At 37.1% G+C, this 14,992-nt stretch overlaps 1 protein-coding gene across 1 annotated transcript in view; it reads left to right on the top strand.

The window, feature by feature from the left end:
• Positions 1 to 14,992, top strand: part of pemt (phosphatidylethanolamine N-methyltransferase) — a 109,687-nt gene that overhangs the window by 80,220 nt on the left and 14,475 nt on the right. Inside the window, exon 5 of the mRNA XM_056236108.1 lies at positions 1,601 to 1,712. Coding sequence (XP_056092083.1) covers positions 1,601 to 1,712 — 112 coding nt within the window. The remainder of the gene's footprint in view (positions 1 to 1,600; positions 1,713 to 14,992) is intronic.

The following is a 14,992-nucleotide window of genomic DNA, read 5'->3' as shown; positions in this document are numbered from 1 at the left end:
ATATTACAGACGAGATATTACGGACGAGATATTACAGACGAGTTATTACAGACGAGTTATTACAGACGAGTTATTACAGACGAGTTATTACAGACGCGATATTACAGACGAGATATTACAGACGAGATATTACAGACGAGTTATTACAGACGAGATATTACAGACGAGTTATTACAGACGCGTTATTACAGACGAGATATTACAGACGAGATATTACGGACGCGATATTACGGACGAGTTATTACAGACGAGTTATTACAGACGAGTTATTACAGACGAGTTATTACAGACGAGATATTACAGACGAGTTATTACAGACGAGTTATTACAGACGAGTTATTACAGACGAGTTATTACAGACGAGTTATTATTGCTGGAGATTAAACTCAGCATGAAGACAGACTTCCAGGAACACACTGATTCAAGCAAATCATTCACACGGAAATTCAGCGTTTTAATGTAGAATTATTATTCAGCCTGTGCATGTCGACGAAGTCTATTCGGCAAAACTCTGATGCATAAAATATTTCACAAAGAGACGGTAAAATAAATCCATGTGAATTGGGCGGCTTAATGCAACGAGAGAGACACGATCGCTCTATAAGAGAACAGATTTAATGCAGGCTTTGATCAGCGATCTGCGAAACATAAACCTCTTTATGAATGTTTGAAGTTTCGGGTTTCAGTGGAGGGACAGAAGTCTCTCAGATTTCTTTAAATATCTTCATTTGTATTCCGAAGATGAATGAAAGTCTTACGTTTTTGGAACAACATGAGGCGCGATTCAGTGTGTGTGTGTGTGTGTGTGTGTGAGTAAGTGTTTGTGTGTGTGAGTGTGTGTGTGTGTGAGTGAGAGAGAGAGAGAGAGAGAGAGAGTGTGTGTGTGTGTGTGTGTGTGTGTGTGTGTGTGTGTGTGTGTGTGTGTGTGTGTGTGTGTGTGTGTGTGTGTGTGTGTGTGTGTGTGTGTGTGTGTGTGTGTGTGTGTGTGTGTGTGTGTGTTTGTGTGTGTGTCTGTGGACAGGAGTGTGTGTGTGTGTGTGTGTGTGTGTGTGTGTGTGTGTGTGTGTGTGTGTGTGTGTGTGTGTGTCTGTGTCTGTGGACAGGAGTGTGTGTGTGTGTCTGTGTCTGTGGACAGGAGTGTGTGTGTGTGTGTGTGTGTGTGTGTGTGTGTGTCTGTGGACAGGAGTGTGTGTGTGTGTGTCTGTCTGTCTGTATGTGTGTGTGTGTGTGTGCGCAAGTGTGTGCGCGAGTGTGTGCGTGCATGTGTGTGTGTGTGTCTTTTAAAAATATACAAATGATAAAAAAATAACCTTACATAACTCAAATTGATATTATAGTGTGAAAGTTGTTGGTTTGTATTTTACTTTTAATTCATGTAATATAATCTAGAGTCCTGAGAGCAAAGCATATGAAGTCCCTGCAGAATATAAAGAAGGTGCAGACATCACGGTTTTGAGACATTTTTTGTACATTTAATTGTGCAACTAAACAAAATGTGTAAAGTGAGCTTACAGGAAGGAATATGTATTGTCGGACGCTGCCTGTGAAAGCATATGTGAATGATGTGGAGTTATTCATGCTTGTTTTTATCTCTAAATAGGAGACTATTTCGGCATCCTCATGGATCAGAAGGTGACCAGCTTCCCGTTTAATGTGATGGAGAACCCCATGTACTGGGGCAGCACCGCAAACTACCTGGGCTTGGCCTTAATGTGAGTCCATTCATAATCCTATTCATCCCTAGTGAAAATATTTCTATTTGCAATTTTTTTTTTACTGTTGGTATCATATTGTATAATATTGTCGAATATCAGCATAATTTAAGTGAAAATTCGAATTGATAAACATTTTCAGGATGTCTTAATATTGTAATGATCATGTTCTCTTGTATGATTTGAGAATGATCACATGATCAATTTCACATATGCACTTATTTGATTGGTGACATAGAAATATTAAATGTTTCTTTACGTCAGCATGAAATGGAAATTCACACCGTCTATTTTCTAAATGCATGTTATAGATCTTATTACGAAAAATTTTATCCAATGCATTTTAGTTGTTTTTTTGTAGTTTTTAAAGTGCCCCTATTATGTTTTTATGAATATTTCCTTTCATGTACACTCTAAAAAATGCTGGGTTGTTTTAACCCAATTTTGGGTCAAATATGGACAAACCCAGCTGTTGGGTTAAATTTATAAATTGCATTTTTTAATCCAACAATTGGGTTTGTCCATATTTGACCCAAAATTGGGTTAAAACAACCCAGCATTTTTTAGAGTGTAGTGTGTAATAAACACTCCCTCCAGAAAAACCCGATTATGCGATCGCATGATTCAGTGCATAATCACCCAAAGTCTTCATATTTATGCGGGGGCATTTTTTCAAATACGCCGCACTTTCGCCGCATAAATTGCCGATTTCCGTGCAAAATATGCGGCGCTTGCATGATTTTATAATCCTCGCATTTTCGTTGCAAAAAAGTCACATATATCTGAGCAGAAAGTTGAAAAATGTTGCGTTTGCTTCACACGAGAGCTGCCGTTTCCCCCTGTTGCCATGGGAACGTTATGAAGTGACGCAATTACGCGACGTGAACATCATCGAAAAGCTGTAAAACAGGAGCACACTTTATGTTTTTATATTTTATTTATTCATTTTTACAGAAGTTGAAGCATATTCCTTTTGTAAAGCTACAGAACTTGTTTGACTCATCAATGTTTTGTAAGTTTGATGTGTTTATTAAGATGAGAACTGAAATATTCCAGCACTTTCTGTGATGTATACGCTTGCTTATCATAGGAAGTCATAAGAAATGACTCTTTACATGAAGGCCTAGTGAGAACAGGGTGTTGGAGAATCACTTTTTTTTCTCTTTTTCATCAAACCGCCGTTTTTGAAAGTTCCCGCAATTTCATCGCATAAAATTGCATAAATATCCCACATATTCCATCGCATTTTTAAAGAAAACGGGCCGCATAATCAAGGATTTTTGCCCGCAACAATAAAAAAAAAAACTGTGTTTTTCTGGAAGGACTTAATAAAGCAGTCTGCAAATGTAAAAGATCTGCAAAGATCAAATTGCAGATAAATAAAGTTATTGTCTGCCAACTGTTGAATCAGACAAACATCACAACTGTTAATAATAATCATAAATGTTTCTTGAGAAATCATCATATTAGAGTGATTTCTGAAGGATCATGTGACACTGAAGACTGGAGTAATGATGCTGAAAATTCTGGAATAAATCAATTGAAACTCAAAAAACTGTTTCGTACACATGAACACAACCCCCACGACTCCCAGCAGTCGTTTTCGTCCGAGTTCAACACTAAACAAGAGTCTGCTAATCAGCTTTCACTCGATCATGGCGAGACATTGGACTCGTGCTGCTCTCCACGTGTGTTTCTGCACTTCTAAACATCGAGCTTGTTAATAAAGCACACTCCGCTCCCAAAATCCCCAGAACAGCCCCGCTATCCCTCCACGATCCCATCACAACTGTGTTATAAGACTCTGTTTGAGCAAAGCTGATGTTATTTCCACTAATGTATTTCTCAGGAGCTTCTGCTGCTATTTCTGGCTACTCTCACGCCTAAATAACAGACGCCTGTGAACGTCTGTCAAAGGTTTATAAAACTCACTATTGCCAAACAATAAAGCTGAAAGAGCCTCCCGCTGAGAAAGCAATGTGTGCAATTTGAACACGACTTAAAATGATGCAAGAATCAGGTTTATTTTATACCAAACTTACGCATTTAGATGTACGTCATTGCTAGCACCATGGCAGCTTTTACTGGACATTTTACAACAGCGCCGGCCGTCCTGAAACACTTACTTATAGTGTCTTTGCCATTATAAAAGCCATGAATGTTGTGCCAAAATGACAAAATTACAGGTGCTTTTGTAGCATTGTTTCTGTTTATGTCTAGTATTGCATCTGGGTTGTTCAGAATTTAATTTAGAATGCTGTTTAAATTCAGTTTGGAAATATAAGTTAAGTTAATTAAAATTCAACTAAATCCATAACTGTAATTTTTAGATTAAAAATAGTTCTAAATATTTTGAAGTTGAATGATGGATGGATGGACAGATAGATGGACAGATAGATAGATATATAGATAGATAGATAGATAGATAGATAGATAGATAGATAGATAGATAGATAGATAGATAGATAGATAGATAGATAGATAGATGGAGGACGGATGGATGGATGGATAGAGGATATATCGATGGATAGATGGAGGATGGATGGATGGAGGACGGATGGATGGATGGATGGAGGATAGATCGATGGATAGATGGAGGATGGATGGATGGATGGAGGGCGGATAGATCGATGGATAGATGGAGGATGGATGGGTGGATGGATGGAAGATAGATGGATGGATGGGTGGATGGATGGAAGATAGATGGATGGATGGGTGGATGGATGGAAGATAGATGGATGGATGGATAGATGGATGGATGATGGATGGATGGATGGAGGATAGATAGATGGATAGATGGAGGATGGATGGATGTATAGATAGATAGATAGATGGATGGATGGATGGATGGATAGATGGATGGATAGATGGAGGATGGATGGATGGATGGATGGATAGATGGAGGGTGGATGGATGGATGGATGGATGGAGGATAGATGGATGGATGGATGGATGGATGGATGATGGATGGATGGATGGATGGAGGATAGATAGATGGATAGATGGAGGATGGATGGATGTATAGATAGATAGATAGATGGAGGATAGACAGATGGATGGATGGATGGATGGATGGATGGATGGATGGATGGATAGATGGAGGATGGATGGATGGATGGATGGAGGATGGAGGATGGATGGATGGATGGATGGATGGATGGATGATGGATGGATGGATGGATGGAGGATGGATGGATGTATAGATAGATAGATGGAGGATAGACGGATGGATGGATGGATGGATGGATAGATGGAGGATGGATGGATGGATGGATGGATGGAGGATAGATGGATGGATGGATGGATGGAGGATGGAGGATGGATGGAGGATAGATAGATGGATGGATGGAGGATATATAGATAGATGGATAGATGGAGGATGGATGGATGGATGGAGGATAGACGGATGGATGGATGGATGGATGGATGGATGGATGGATGATAGATAGATGGATAGATGGAGGATAGATGGATGGATGGATGGATGGATGATAGATAGATAGATGGATGGATAGATAGATGGATAGACGGATGGATGGATGGATGGATGGATGAATAGATGGAGGATGGATGGATGGATGGATGGATGGAGGATAGATGGATGGATGGATGGAGGATAGATGGATGGATAGATGGAGGATGGATAGATGGATGGATGGAAGATAGATGGATGGATGGAGGATAGATAGATGGATAGATAGATAGATAGATGGAGGATAGACGGATGGATGGATGGATGGATGGATGGATGGATGGATGGATGGATGGAGGATGGATAGATGGAGGATGGATAGATGGAGGATGGATGGATGGATGGATGGAGTATAGATGGATGGATAGATGGAGGATGGATAGATGGATGGAGGATGGGTGGATGGATGGAAGATAGATGGATGGATGGAGGATAGTAGGGGTGGGAGAAAAAATCGATCCATCGATGCATCGCGATTCTCTCTCCAACGATTCTGGATCGATTCTGAGCTTAGTTTTTAACCAGATGTGCGATGACGTTGAGTTTGCTTTAGAAACACCCGTATTCTGCTTGCTTCCAATTCCTCACACACATACACCACTCGAACCTTCCGTAAATAATCTTTCATAAAGTTCGAAAAGGTTGAAGCGAATTACAAGGACATTCACAGGCTTCATTGCACAGGATACGCTGTGAGAGACGCGCGCTTTCTTTGATGTTACACTTGAAGTGTGCTGTCTCGCCCGTCGGTATTTTCCTTACAAATGCTCTACGAAGTCATCATTTATGTGGTTTGGAATGCAGTGGACTTTATATTTAAAATATGAACCTCACTAACAGAAGGCTGCTTTCAATTTCAAATGCTGACGCGCGCTTTGTTTGTGAGACTGCTCGCGCATGCGACTCCGTGTAGTGGTTTAATGTAGCCTACTTGTGCAAAATTAACGTAAACACAGCCAGTTATGTCTTAAGGGATTAAACGGACAGGACACACCGCATTACTTATTTTATTTCAAAAGAGATGCGTGAGTGAATGCAGCTTAATAGATCTCCCGCAGTCTATGATGTCATAGTAAAAAACAACAGTAAAGATGAAGAAAAATCACTCACAGTTCTTGAATGGAAAACGTTCAGATAATCTATAGGCTACTGAAAGCACTTTTTGTTTGTTGTTTGTTATATTTTTCTATGCTCCTCTTTATTATTTGTTATATTAGTTAGCCTATATTAGTTTAAAATTCTTAACATACAACTGTTTTAATAAAAAACAATTAATTTGTAATTATTTTTTAAAAAGTAGGCTACTTAATTGCTTATGTAAACTAATGAATTAATTTATGGGGGGGGGAGGGGGTTTCGGGGTAGATAAAGAATCGTTCTGGAATCGGATCGTGACTCCCAGAATCGGAATCGGATCGGATCGTGAGGTGACCAAAGATTCCCACCCCTAGAGGATAGATAGATGGATAGATAGATGGAGGATAGACGGATGGATGGATGGATGGATGGAGGATAGATGGATGGATGATGGGTGGATGGATAGATGGAGGATAGATGGATGGAGGATGGATGGATGGATGGATGGAGGATGGGTGGATGGATGGAGGATGGGTGGATGGATGGATAGATGGAGGATGGATGGAGGATAGATGGATGGATGGATGGAGGATAGACGGATGGATGGATGGATGGAGGATAGATAGATGGATAGATGGAGGATAGATGGATGGATGAAGGATAGATAGATGGATATATAGATGGAGGATAGATAGATAGATAGATAGATAGATAGATAGATAGATAGATAGATAGATAGATAGATAGATAGATTTTTTTTTAAAGTAATATATTTTTGTAAGAATATTCATTGATAATATACAATAATCGGGTCTATTTTATTCCGAATGTTTGACGGCACCAGGAAAGCTGCTGCTGCTTGAGGCCTGAACATTTACTGCATGTATTTATTTGGTGGTGGAGACTTTAAAACATGTGTGTGGTCACCTTGACAACAGCGACCCGGCTTGTTTGGTTGGCAACCGGCGATGGAGCAAATGCTCTCCTAAACTATAAACCTCCTCACTGTTTATAGGGAGTTGTGCACTCAGTCTGTGTCTGCGTCTCGCTTTGCTGTTGTTTCTGAAATCGATGGAGTCCAGCGCGGCCCCTGTCCATGTGTGTGTGCGTCACACACCCCAGGGATGAAAGAGACTGATAAACACACGTGGAGAGAGAGAGAGAGATCTGGACACGTGTCGCCCCCTTGACCCTTACACACTTGTGCCAGCGTCGGTCTGGACGTTTATACACACCACGTCATGACATGAATCATCACACCACCAGCATGGCAGCGTTTGTGTGTGTGTGGAGTCGGGATGTAAAGGTTAATTGGTCAGATTGTGAATTTGTCTATTTGCAAATGCATGTAATGTTTGCATGCTCAATGACCAATACTGTAATCGTTTCAAATGCTTATTAATAGTACGCATGATTGTATCAATGGTCACGTGTAAACTATAGCATTGCACATCACTAAGTTGATATTGATATTGAAAGTTGATATCATATATTATCGCTCAGCTCTTATATAAAGTTGCAGTTTATCCGCCTATGTAAAGCGTTATAGCAAATCTCAACTGATTGATCGCTTGAATCATCACAAAATATTAAATATATTATCGCCCAGCTCTAATTATGTTTAACAGTTTAGTGGAGTGATTTACTCAGCATACCGCAGGACAGCAAATGCGAGTGAGTTTTCTGCCATCTTTGCAGGACTGTGGTATGAAGAGTGTGTAAAGTAACATATTTTAGCAAAGTTAAGTGAACTGCACAACACCAGTATAAACATGAACATCTATCGGTACATCATGCGTCACACTAAACTTTCGCTAATAAAACCAGTGTGAACGGAAGGCCAAAACGGAGAGAAAAAGATGCATTTTCAAACAGAAATGTATTAGTCTTTTTCGTTTCTTCCGTGTGATCCTTGATTACTCACCTGTGATTTACAAAGGCTTTTAAACTGTTAATTGTCTGACGAGGATCCTGCATACCTGAGACGTAACCCTTGTGTGAGTCCACTATTACAGTTTTTGCATATTTTGGAGCTTTGGTGTGCCGACTTTTCCTGTTTTTTATTATTTTTCTTGTCGTGCACCGAACCCTGAGCATGTTTGTGCCGGTGCTGTGCTCTTGGTTTTTTACATTAGTGATCACTGATGGAAAGAGTCTGCGTTTTAGGTCACCATTATGATGATCAGTGTTTGCTTTGCTTGAGCTGTTGACCCTTGATTTTTATGATTTTATGATTTTATTTTTTGTGATCAGGTGTTGTTGGTTATGTTTCGACACAATCATCATGTTGTGAGCTGAATCACTGATCTCATTTAGAGCCTAATCTCTGAATTAGATTTGCATTGTTGATTACGGCAGCCCTGTGATTCTAAAGCATCTGGCATATTAAATATTATCAGAGGGATCTTTAAAAGTTCAATCGAAAAAACTTGTGTTAGTTCAGTGTTTCCCCTAGGATTTTTTTTCGGGGGGGGGGGGGGGGCTGCTAGTGTTGCGGAGCGGGCGTGTTACGGATACGTGGTGTAATTTTTGTATTTTTTATTAATTTAAATCATGTATTATGAATCATTAAACTTATACAACTTCTTTTTTTTTATATATATATATATATGAAAAAAATTCACACTAATTCTGTGTTGTGTTTTTTCTGGTAATAAAATGAAGACATAAAACACAGATTTTAGCATTTATCATCAATTTTAATCATATGAAATTAAATAAACTTTTTGTCAAATAACTTGCTGCACAATGAGCTTTACTGTTAAAATTAAAACATGGATTATTCCTTAAAAATTTCAGTTTTGATGATAATTTATTTGGATTAGTGTTAGTGTATTATTACATTGGGACATATCTAATTTCTAATGTACAACAGTAATATATTTCTGTCAAGTTAAACCGAACTTTTATTTTGACGGGTTGCCGTGAAGACCTTTTGAGTTTCTGTGCGTTTATGTCATGATGATAGTTTTTCTCAAATGAAGCGGTGAAATGATCACGAAGTGACTTTCAGAGTGGATCTAGAGCCTGGAGAGGAAGTTTATGCAGTTGTGTCTTCATATAGGCCAAAAAACAGCGCAAGCGTCACACGTGTTTCAGTGTGTGTGTGTGTGTGTGTGTGTGTGTGGTAAATGAAACTGCGCGTCGGCGGCACCATTCATTCACACAGAACACGCAGGATTCGTATTTAAATAGTCTTTGTGTTTTAATATTCACACACACTAGTCTACATCGTGATTTGATTTCAAGTGTACTGAACTGCTTTCTATTTTTTCCTCAAATTTACAAATTCCGTGAAATTCTGCGTTATACACTAAATTCCTTTTTTATGACTGGATTTCGTCAGCGGGCCGCCCCCCCAAAACAATGGTAGGGGAAACACTGTAGTCACAAACCATGCACTATGGTAAATCTGTTTTGAGCTCATAACATAGTATTGTGCAAGGAACCGCATGAACATTTGCCTTTATAAATAATCTGTGTGAAAAGGAATAAAAGTTGTTGGTGTTTTACTGCCACTAGTGTTTATTTCAGCTGAGACTTCAGTGAGTTGTATATAGGTGAGTTTTGCACTAATGTAGGTAGAGGCATCGTTAAAAATCCTCCTCCACTAGTACATTTCAGTGACATACGGTTTCTTCCATTAATCGACGTCAACACACACGCAATGCACACACTCACTGTTAATGTTTCCAAGCCTCCTTACATGTGTTCTGACCTCTCTTTCTCACGCATTCACTTCGCCAACACACACCAATGTTCCTTTTCCCCCAATACAAAGGCATACAGCCATTTCCACATATATCGACCACTTTCAAACAAGCTGTTGATATGTTGTTTTTTATAATGTGAATAACATTGTGTGTTTAACTTAATTCATATATAGTATTTATTGTAAAATATACCAATAATGTACACTACTGTTTAGGTTTGGGGTCAGTAAGCTTGTATTTAAAAATCGTTTTAAAGGCTGCATTTATTTGCTTAAAAATACAGTAAAAATTGTGAAATATTATTACAGTTTACAATAATTATTTTCTGTGTGAATATATAGTAAAGAGTCATTTATTCCTGTGATCAAAGCTGAATTTTCAGCATCATTACTCCAGTCTTCAGTGTCACATGATCCTTCAGAAATCACTCTAATATGAGGATTTGATGATCAATAAATATTTATGATTATTATCAATGTTGAAAACAAGAAACCGTGATACATTTTATTTTTCAAGATTCTTTGATGAATAGAAAGTTCAGAAGAACAGCATTTATTTGACACTTTTATTAATCAAATTTGCAATAAATTGCTCAAAAGTGACAGCAAAACATAATAAATGTCTTTACTGTCACTATTGATCAATTTATTGCAAATTCGATTAATAAAACATGTTGATTTCTTTTAAAAAAAAGCACCAAACTTAAAAATTGTAGTGTAACTAGATGCACATCAGAAAAGTCACATGAATGAATAATTAATCAAAGCCACAAATGATGTATTATATATAATAAAAGTGTCACTGAGCTCTACACTGAAATCAATTCGGTTTAGAAAGAATTTTCTCCCAGAAATTGCTAGTAAATTTCACAAACAATAAAAGAAGTCACACATTGAATTAAACACGAACACAAAAACTCAAAATAGTGTTTCCTTGTAAAACATCCTTCAACTATTCTTTGTTTTATGAACATCTTTTACAGTCTCTCCACAGTCTCTCGACTCTCAGTGGATGAATCCCGTTTTCACCAATCCAATATAAACCACATTTGTGTTGATTTTGAAATCAGATTTCAGTCGCAGTGCAGCCGGTTTATTTCCTCATCAGGTCCGCACACACACACACACACACACACACACACACACGTGACGTCATACGGCATACATTGGTTAAGAATAGCATCATGTACAGAAGAAGAGCACAAGTTTTCCGTCAGCTCTCCCTGAAATCACCAGTTTGGCTTTGTGCCTTACAGTCAAACGTAAAATTATTCAGACACCAGATATCATTTTTTATATTTGTTTACTAGTGTGTGCAGGACACTATAGTTCATTTATGTAAGGAGGAGAGCAAAATAAATGAACTGTGACATATTATACCCCAAAATTCTTCATACAGAGACAACAATTATACAAATTTGGGAGCAAAAATGATTCGGACACTTTGAGCTGATCAAAGTGTGTTTTCTGTAATTGCTAATGCTCTTTTTACACACACACTGAACAACATGAAGCATTGCTTGGTCACTGGTTGAGCTAAACTGGTATTATCTAATTGTGTAACAGCTGACAGATATTCAACATAATTCATGTGTGAGAGTCTAACAGAAGGACGGACAAAACCAGTCAAACCGGTTTTGTCCATATTTTGGTTCAAATATGGACAAACCCAAACATTGGGTTAAAAAAGTCATTTTAAAATTTAACCCAACGGCTGGGTTTGTCCATGTTTGACCCAAAGTTGGGTTGAAACAACCCATCATTTTTTTAGAGTGTGTCTGAATACGTTTGGGTTTGACTGTACATCCCAGAGAAGGACACAAACACATGCGTCCCATGTGATCACAGTAACACTAATGTGGACGATCAGTCCTAATGATAAAACGGCATAATCTCTGTGTTATTAGAGCATAAACACTCTGTACGGGGTTATCTGAAGATCGTGTTCTCCTGTTTGTACTTCTGGATTCACATGCATTAGTGAAAAGAAATGTCAGATCATGAGTGTGTCTCTTCCTGCCCACGCTTAGTGAAGTGCAATCACACACACTCTTATATCCAGATGCTTTTCAATAATTCTGTTGGGGGAAATTATTTATGTACTGTTTAGTCAACGTGGACCAGAAAAGTTGACGTTTTTATTATTATTATTTTTTTATTATTATTATTAGAATAACATGTTTTCCTCTAATATTATTTTTAAATGTAAATGGTGAATACTTTAGAAATCAATATTATTCAGTATCATGAAATCCCCTCAACTTTATTTACAATTAACATTGCTAGTTGAATTCAGAAAATGTATGGATCATTAATATTTCATTCTTGGCCATCAAACTCTTAATTTTTCCAATCTTGTTGTCACTAATTTTAATATTATTTCATATTATTTTAGATAATATTTGGCTGTTGTTGTTATTATTATTATTCATTTTCAGGTTTTTAGCATGCTTTCAATATATTCATTTATTTAAATGTTTTACTTGAATTTAACAGTTGCATTTGTATCTCTAATGCATTCACTAACATTAACTTAATGGGACCTTACTGTTAAATGTTCATTATTTGATATTATTTTAGATCATATTTGACTATTATATCAAATAATATTATGCATCAAAACGTTATAAAGCTTTTTTAACAAACCAATGCCAGTTGAATTTAGAAAATGAATGATTTGTGATTGGCCATCAGATCTTAATTTTCATCATTTTCTGATCATGCTTGTGAATTTTAATAGTATTATTTGCCTATTTTTAAGTAATAATTTTCAGGGTTTGAAAGTTTTCCCTAGAATTGATCATCTTTCTCCACGTTTCCGCTGGTTTGCCAGAGAGAGTGTGTTATGCCCGCTGACCTCTCCAGTAACTGCATGAATTTAAGCATCTATTCAGAGGAATATTTCTTTGTTAAAGCACAAGAGGTTGCTTGCAAGACCTTTTTTTCACTAAACTAATTGAAATTGCATCTGTTTGTCCGTAGATGTGTATCAGTAACGATGACGCAGCGAGATGCGTTGTGCTTTGTGACTTCAGTGTAGCGTGAGCGATGCAATCTGTGTGTCCACACACACCATTCTCAGCAGCTGTCAATCACAACGCCCGGCTGGACAGAGAATATTCATCTCTCATCAGATGAATTATGCCTTTAGCTACAGACAGGGATATCTAACCCTCCAGTACTGTTTAATCAATGTACATTTTTATTATTTTATTTATTTTTTATTAGAATAAAATGTTTTTCTCTAATATTATTTTAAATGTAAATGGTGATTACTTTAGAAATCAGTATCATGAAAATCCATTATATAGTGTGTATATATATAATATAATATAATATAATGTATATATTCATTTTATATATAAAAAAGTTACACTTATTTTGTTCAGTTAGTTTGTTTATATTTTTTTATTATTTAAAATGTTAATGGTGATTAATTTAGAAGTAAATGTGGTTTGTACCATGAAATCCCCTGTAAATACAAAATATTAAAGTGAAAATATAAGGGAAAAATCTCTCTCTCTCTCTCTCTCTCTCTCTCTCTCTCTCTCTCTCTCTCTCTCTCTCTCTATATATATATATATATATATATATATATATATATATACACTTATGGTGTTATCTTAAATGGAAATTGTAAATAAGTCAATTATTATGCAGTATATATATTATATATATAATTTAGTATCATAAAATCCCCTGAAAATACAGAATATTAAAGTGAAAATATTATTGAAAACAAATATAGTATATTCATTTGATATATATTCATAAAAATATTTTCAGTCAGTTTTTAGATTTTTATTATTTTAAATGAAAATCATAAATATTGTTTAATATGATGAAATCCCTTCAAAATACTAAATATTACAGTGACAATATTATAGGAATTTTTTTTTTTTTTAAACAGATCCCCTTCTGGTGTTCAGTCTATTTCGACCAGCTGACAGTAAAAGTGCGACTCAGAGTGTAACACATTTTACCATGTTTGAATCCAATCCACAGATTATGTCCCAAAATCAGCTCATAACACTGGAAAAGGTCTGCAGATTGAGCCTGTTTGCCTCTATATGCAGCGTAACCTGAGCGTAGATGGAGGAGCGTATGCTAGTGATCGCCGACCGGCATCAGATTAGCCTACTTCTGTCCTCGAGTGATGCAGAGCGCCGAGTGTTAGATAACCGAGTACACACACACACACACACACCAGGACGACACGTAGGAGGCCATTTACAGCAATGTATGTCGTTATCGTGAGTGTGTCTGTGAGACTCGTCTCTGAGAACCGTCTGTAGATTAGCATCCGGAGCTCAAGAAGTGGGTCAGTGTGCACACGAATTATAAAATATGATGTTTGAATCTTGATAAGGAGTATTTCATGAGCGTTAGTGTCACAGCTCTACTCGCTCACATTAGTCCTATAGGAAAAGTTGTTTTTATTCACTCAATGTTATTTAAGGTTGGTCTGATCACTCAGATTGCATAAATGTGTGATTTATGTATTTTAATTGTATATTATATATGTTGTATGTGGTGTACAGTGAACAAGGACCTTTCATGCTCGACCGTATCATTGGGATGCGCGATATATCGGCCACCATATCGGTATCGGCCGATATATGTTCATTTTTAATGTTATCGTTATCGGTTTGATAAGAAAAGTTGGCCGATGTATTTAAGCTGATAAATAATGTATTATGTCCATCAGCTGAGACGCTTCAGATGCGCACTGTTCAACATGATGCTTTTGAATTGCTTGAAATATGATTGAAATCACTTGTTAAAAAGGAAAATACAGTAAATATGCAGATCAAGTCTGTCATATCGGCCACATAAAACAGGGTTTGTACAATTAAGGTGCTTAAAGTACTTGAATTTGGCTTTTTGGAATTGAAGTCCTTGAAAACCCTTGAAAACATCCATATTTCCGAAGAGGTACTTGAAAAGTGCTTGACTTATTTAAATACAATATACGTATATGAAATTTCATTTTTCCGAAAACACACGAATACAGTGCGT

Source organism: Rhinichthys klamathensis, unplaced genomic scaffold (genome assembly GCF_029890125.1).
Source record: "Rhinichthys klamathensis goyatoka isolate OS25496 unplaced genomic scaffold, OSU_Roscu_1.1 h1tg000438l_1, whole genome shotgun sequence".
NCBI lineage: Eukaryota > Metazoa > Chordata > Actinopteri > Cypriniformes > Leuciscidae > Rhinichthys > Rhinichthys klamathensis.
The sequence above is the reverse complement of the archived record's forward strand: the minus strand, read 5'-3'. Positions and strand labels throughout refer to the sequence as shown.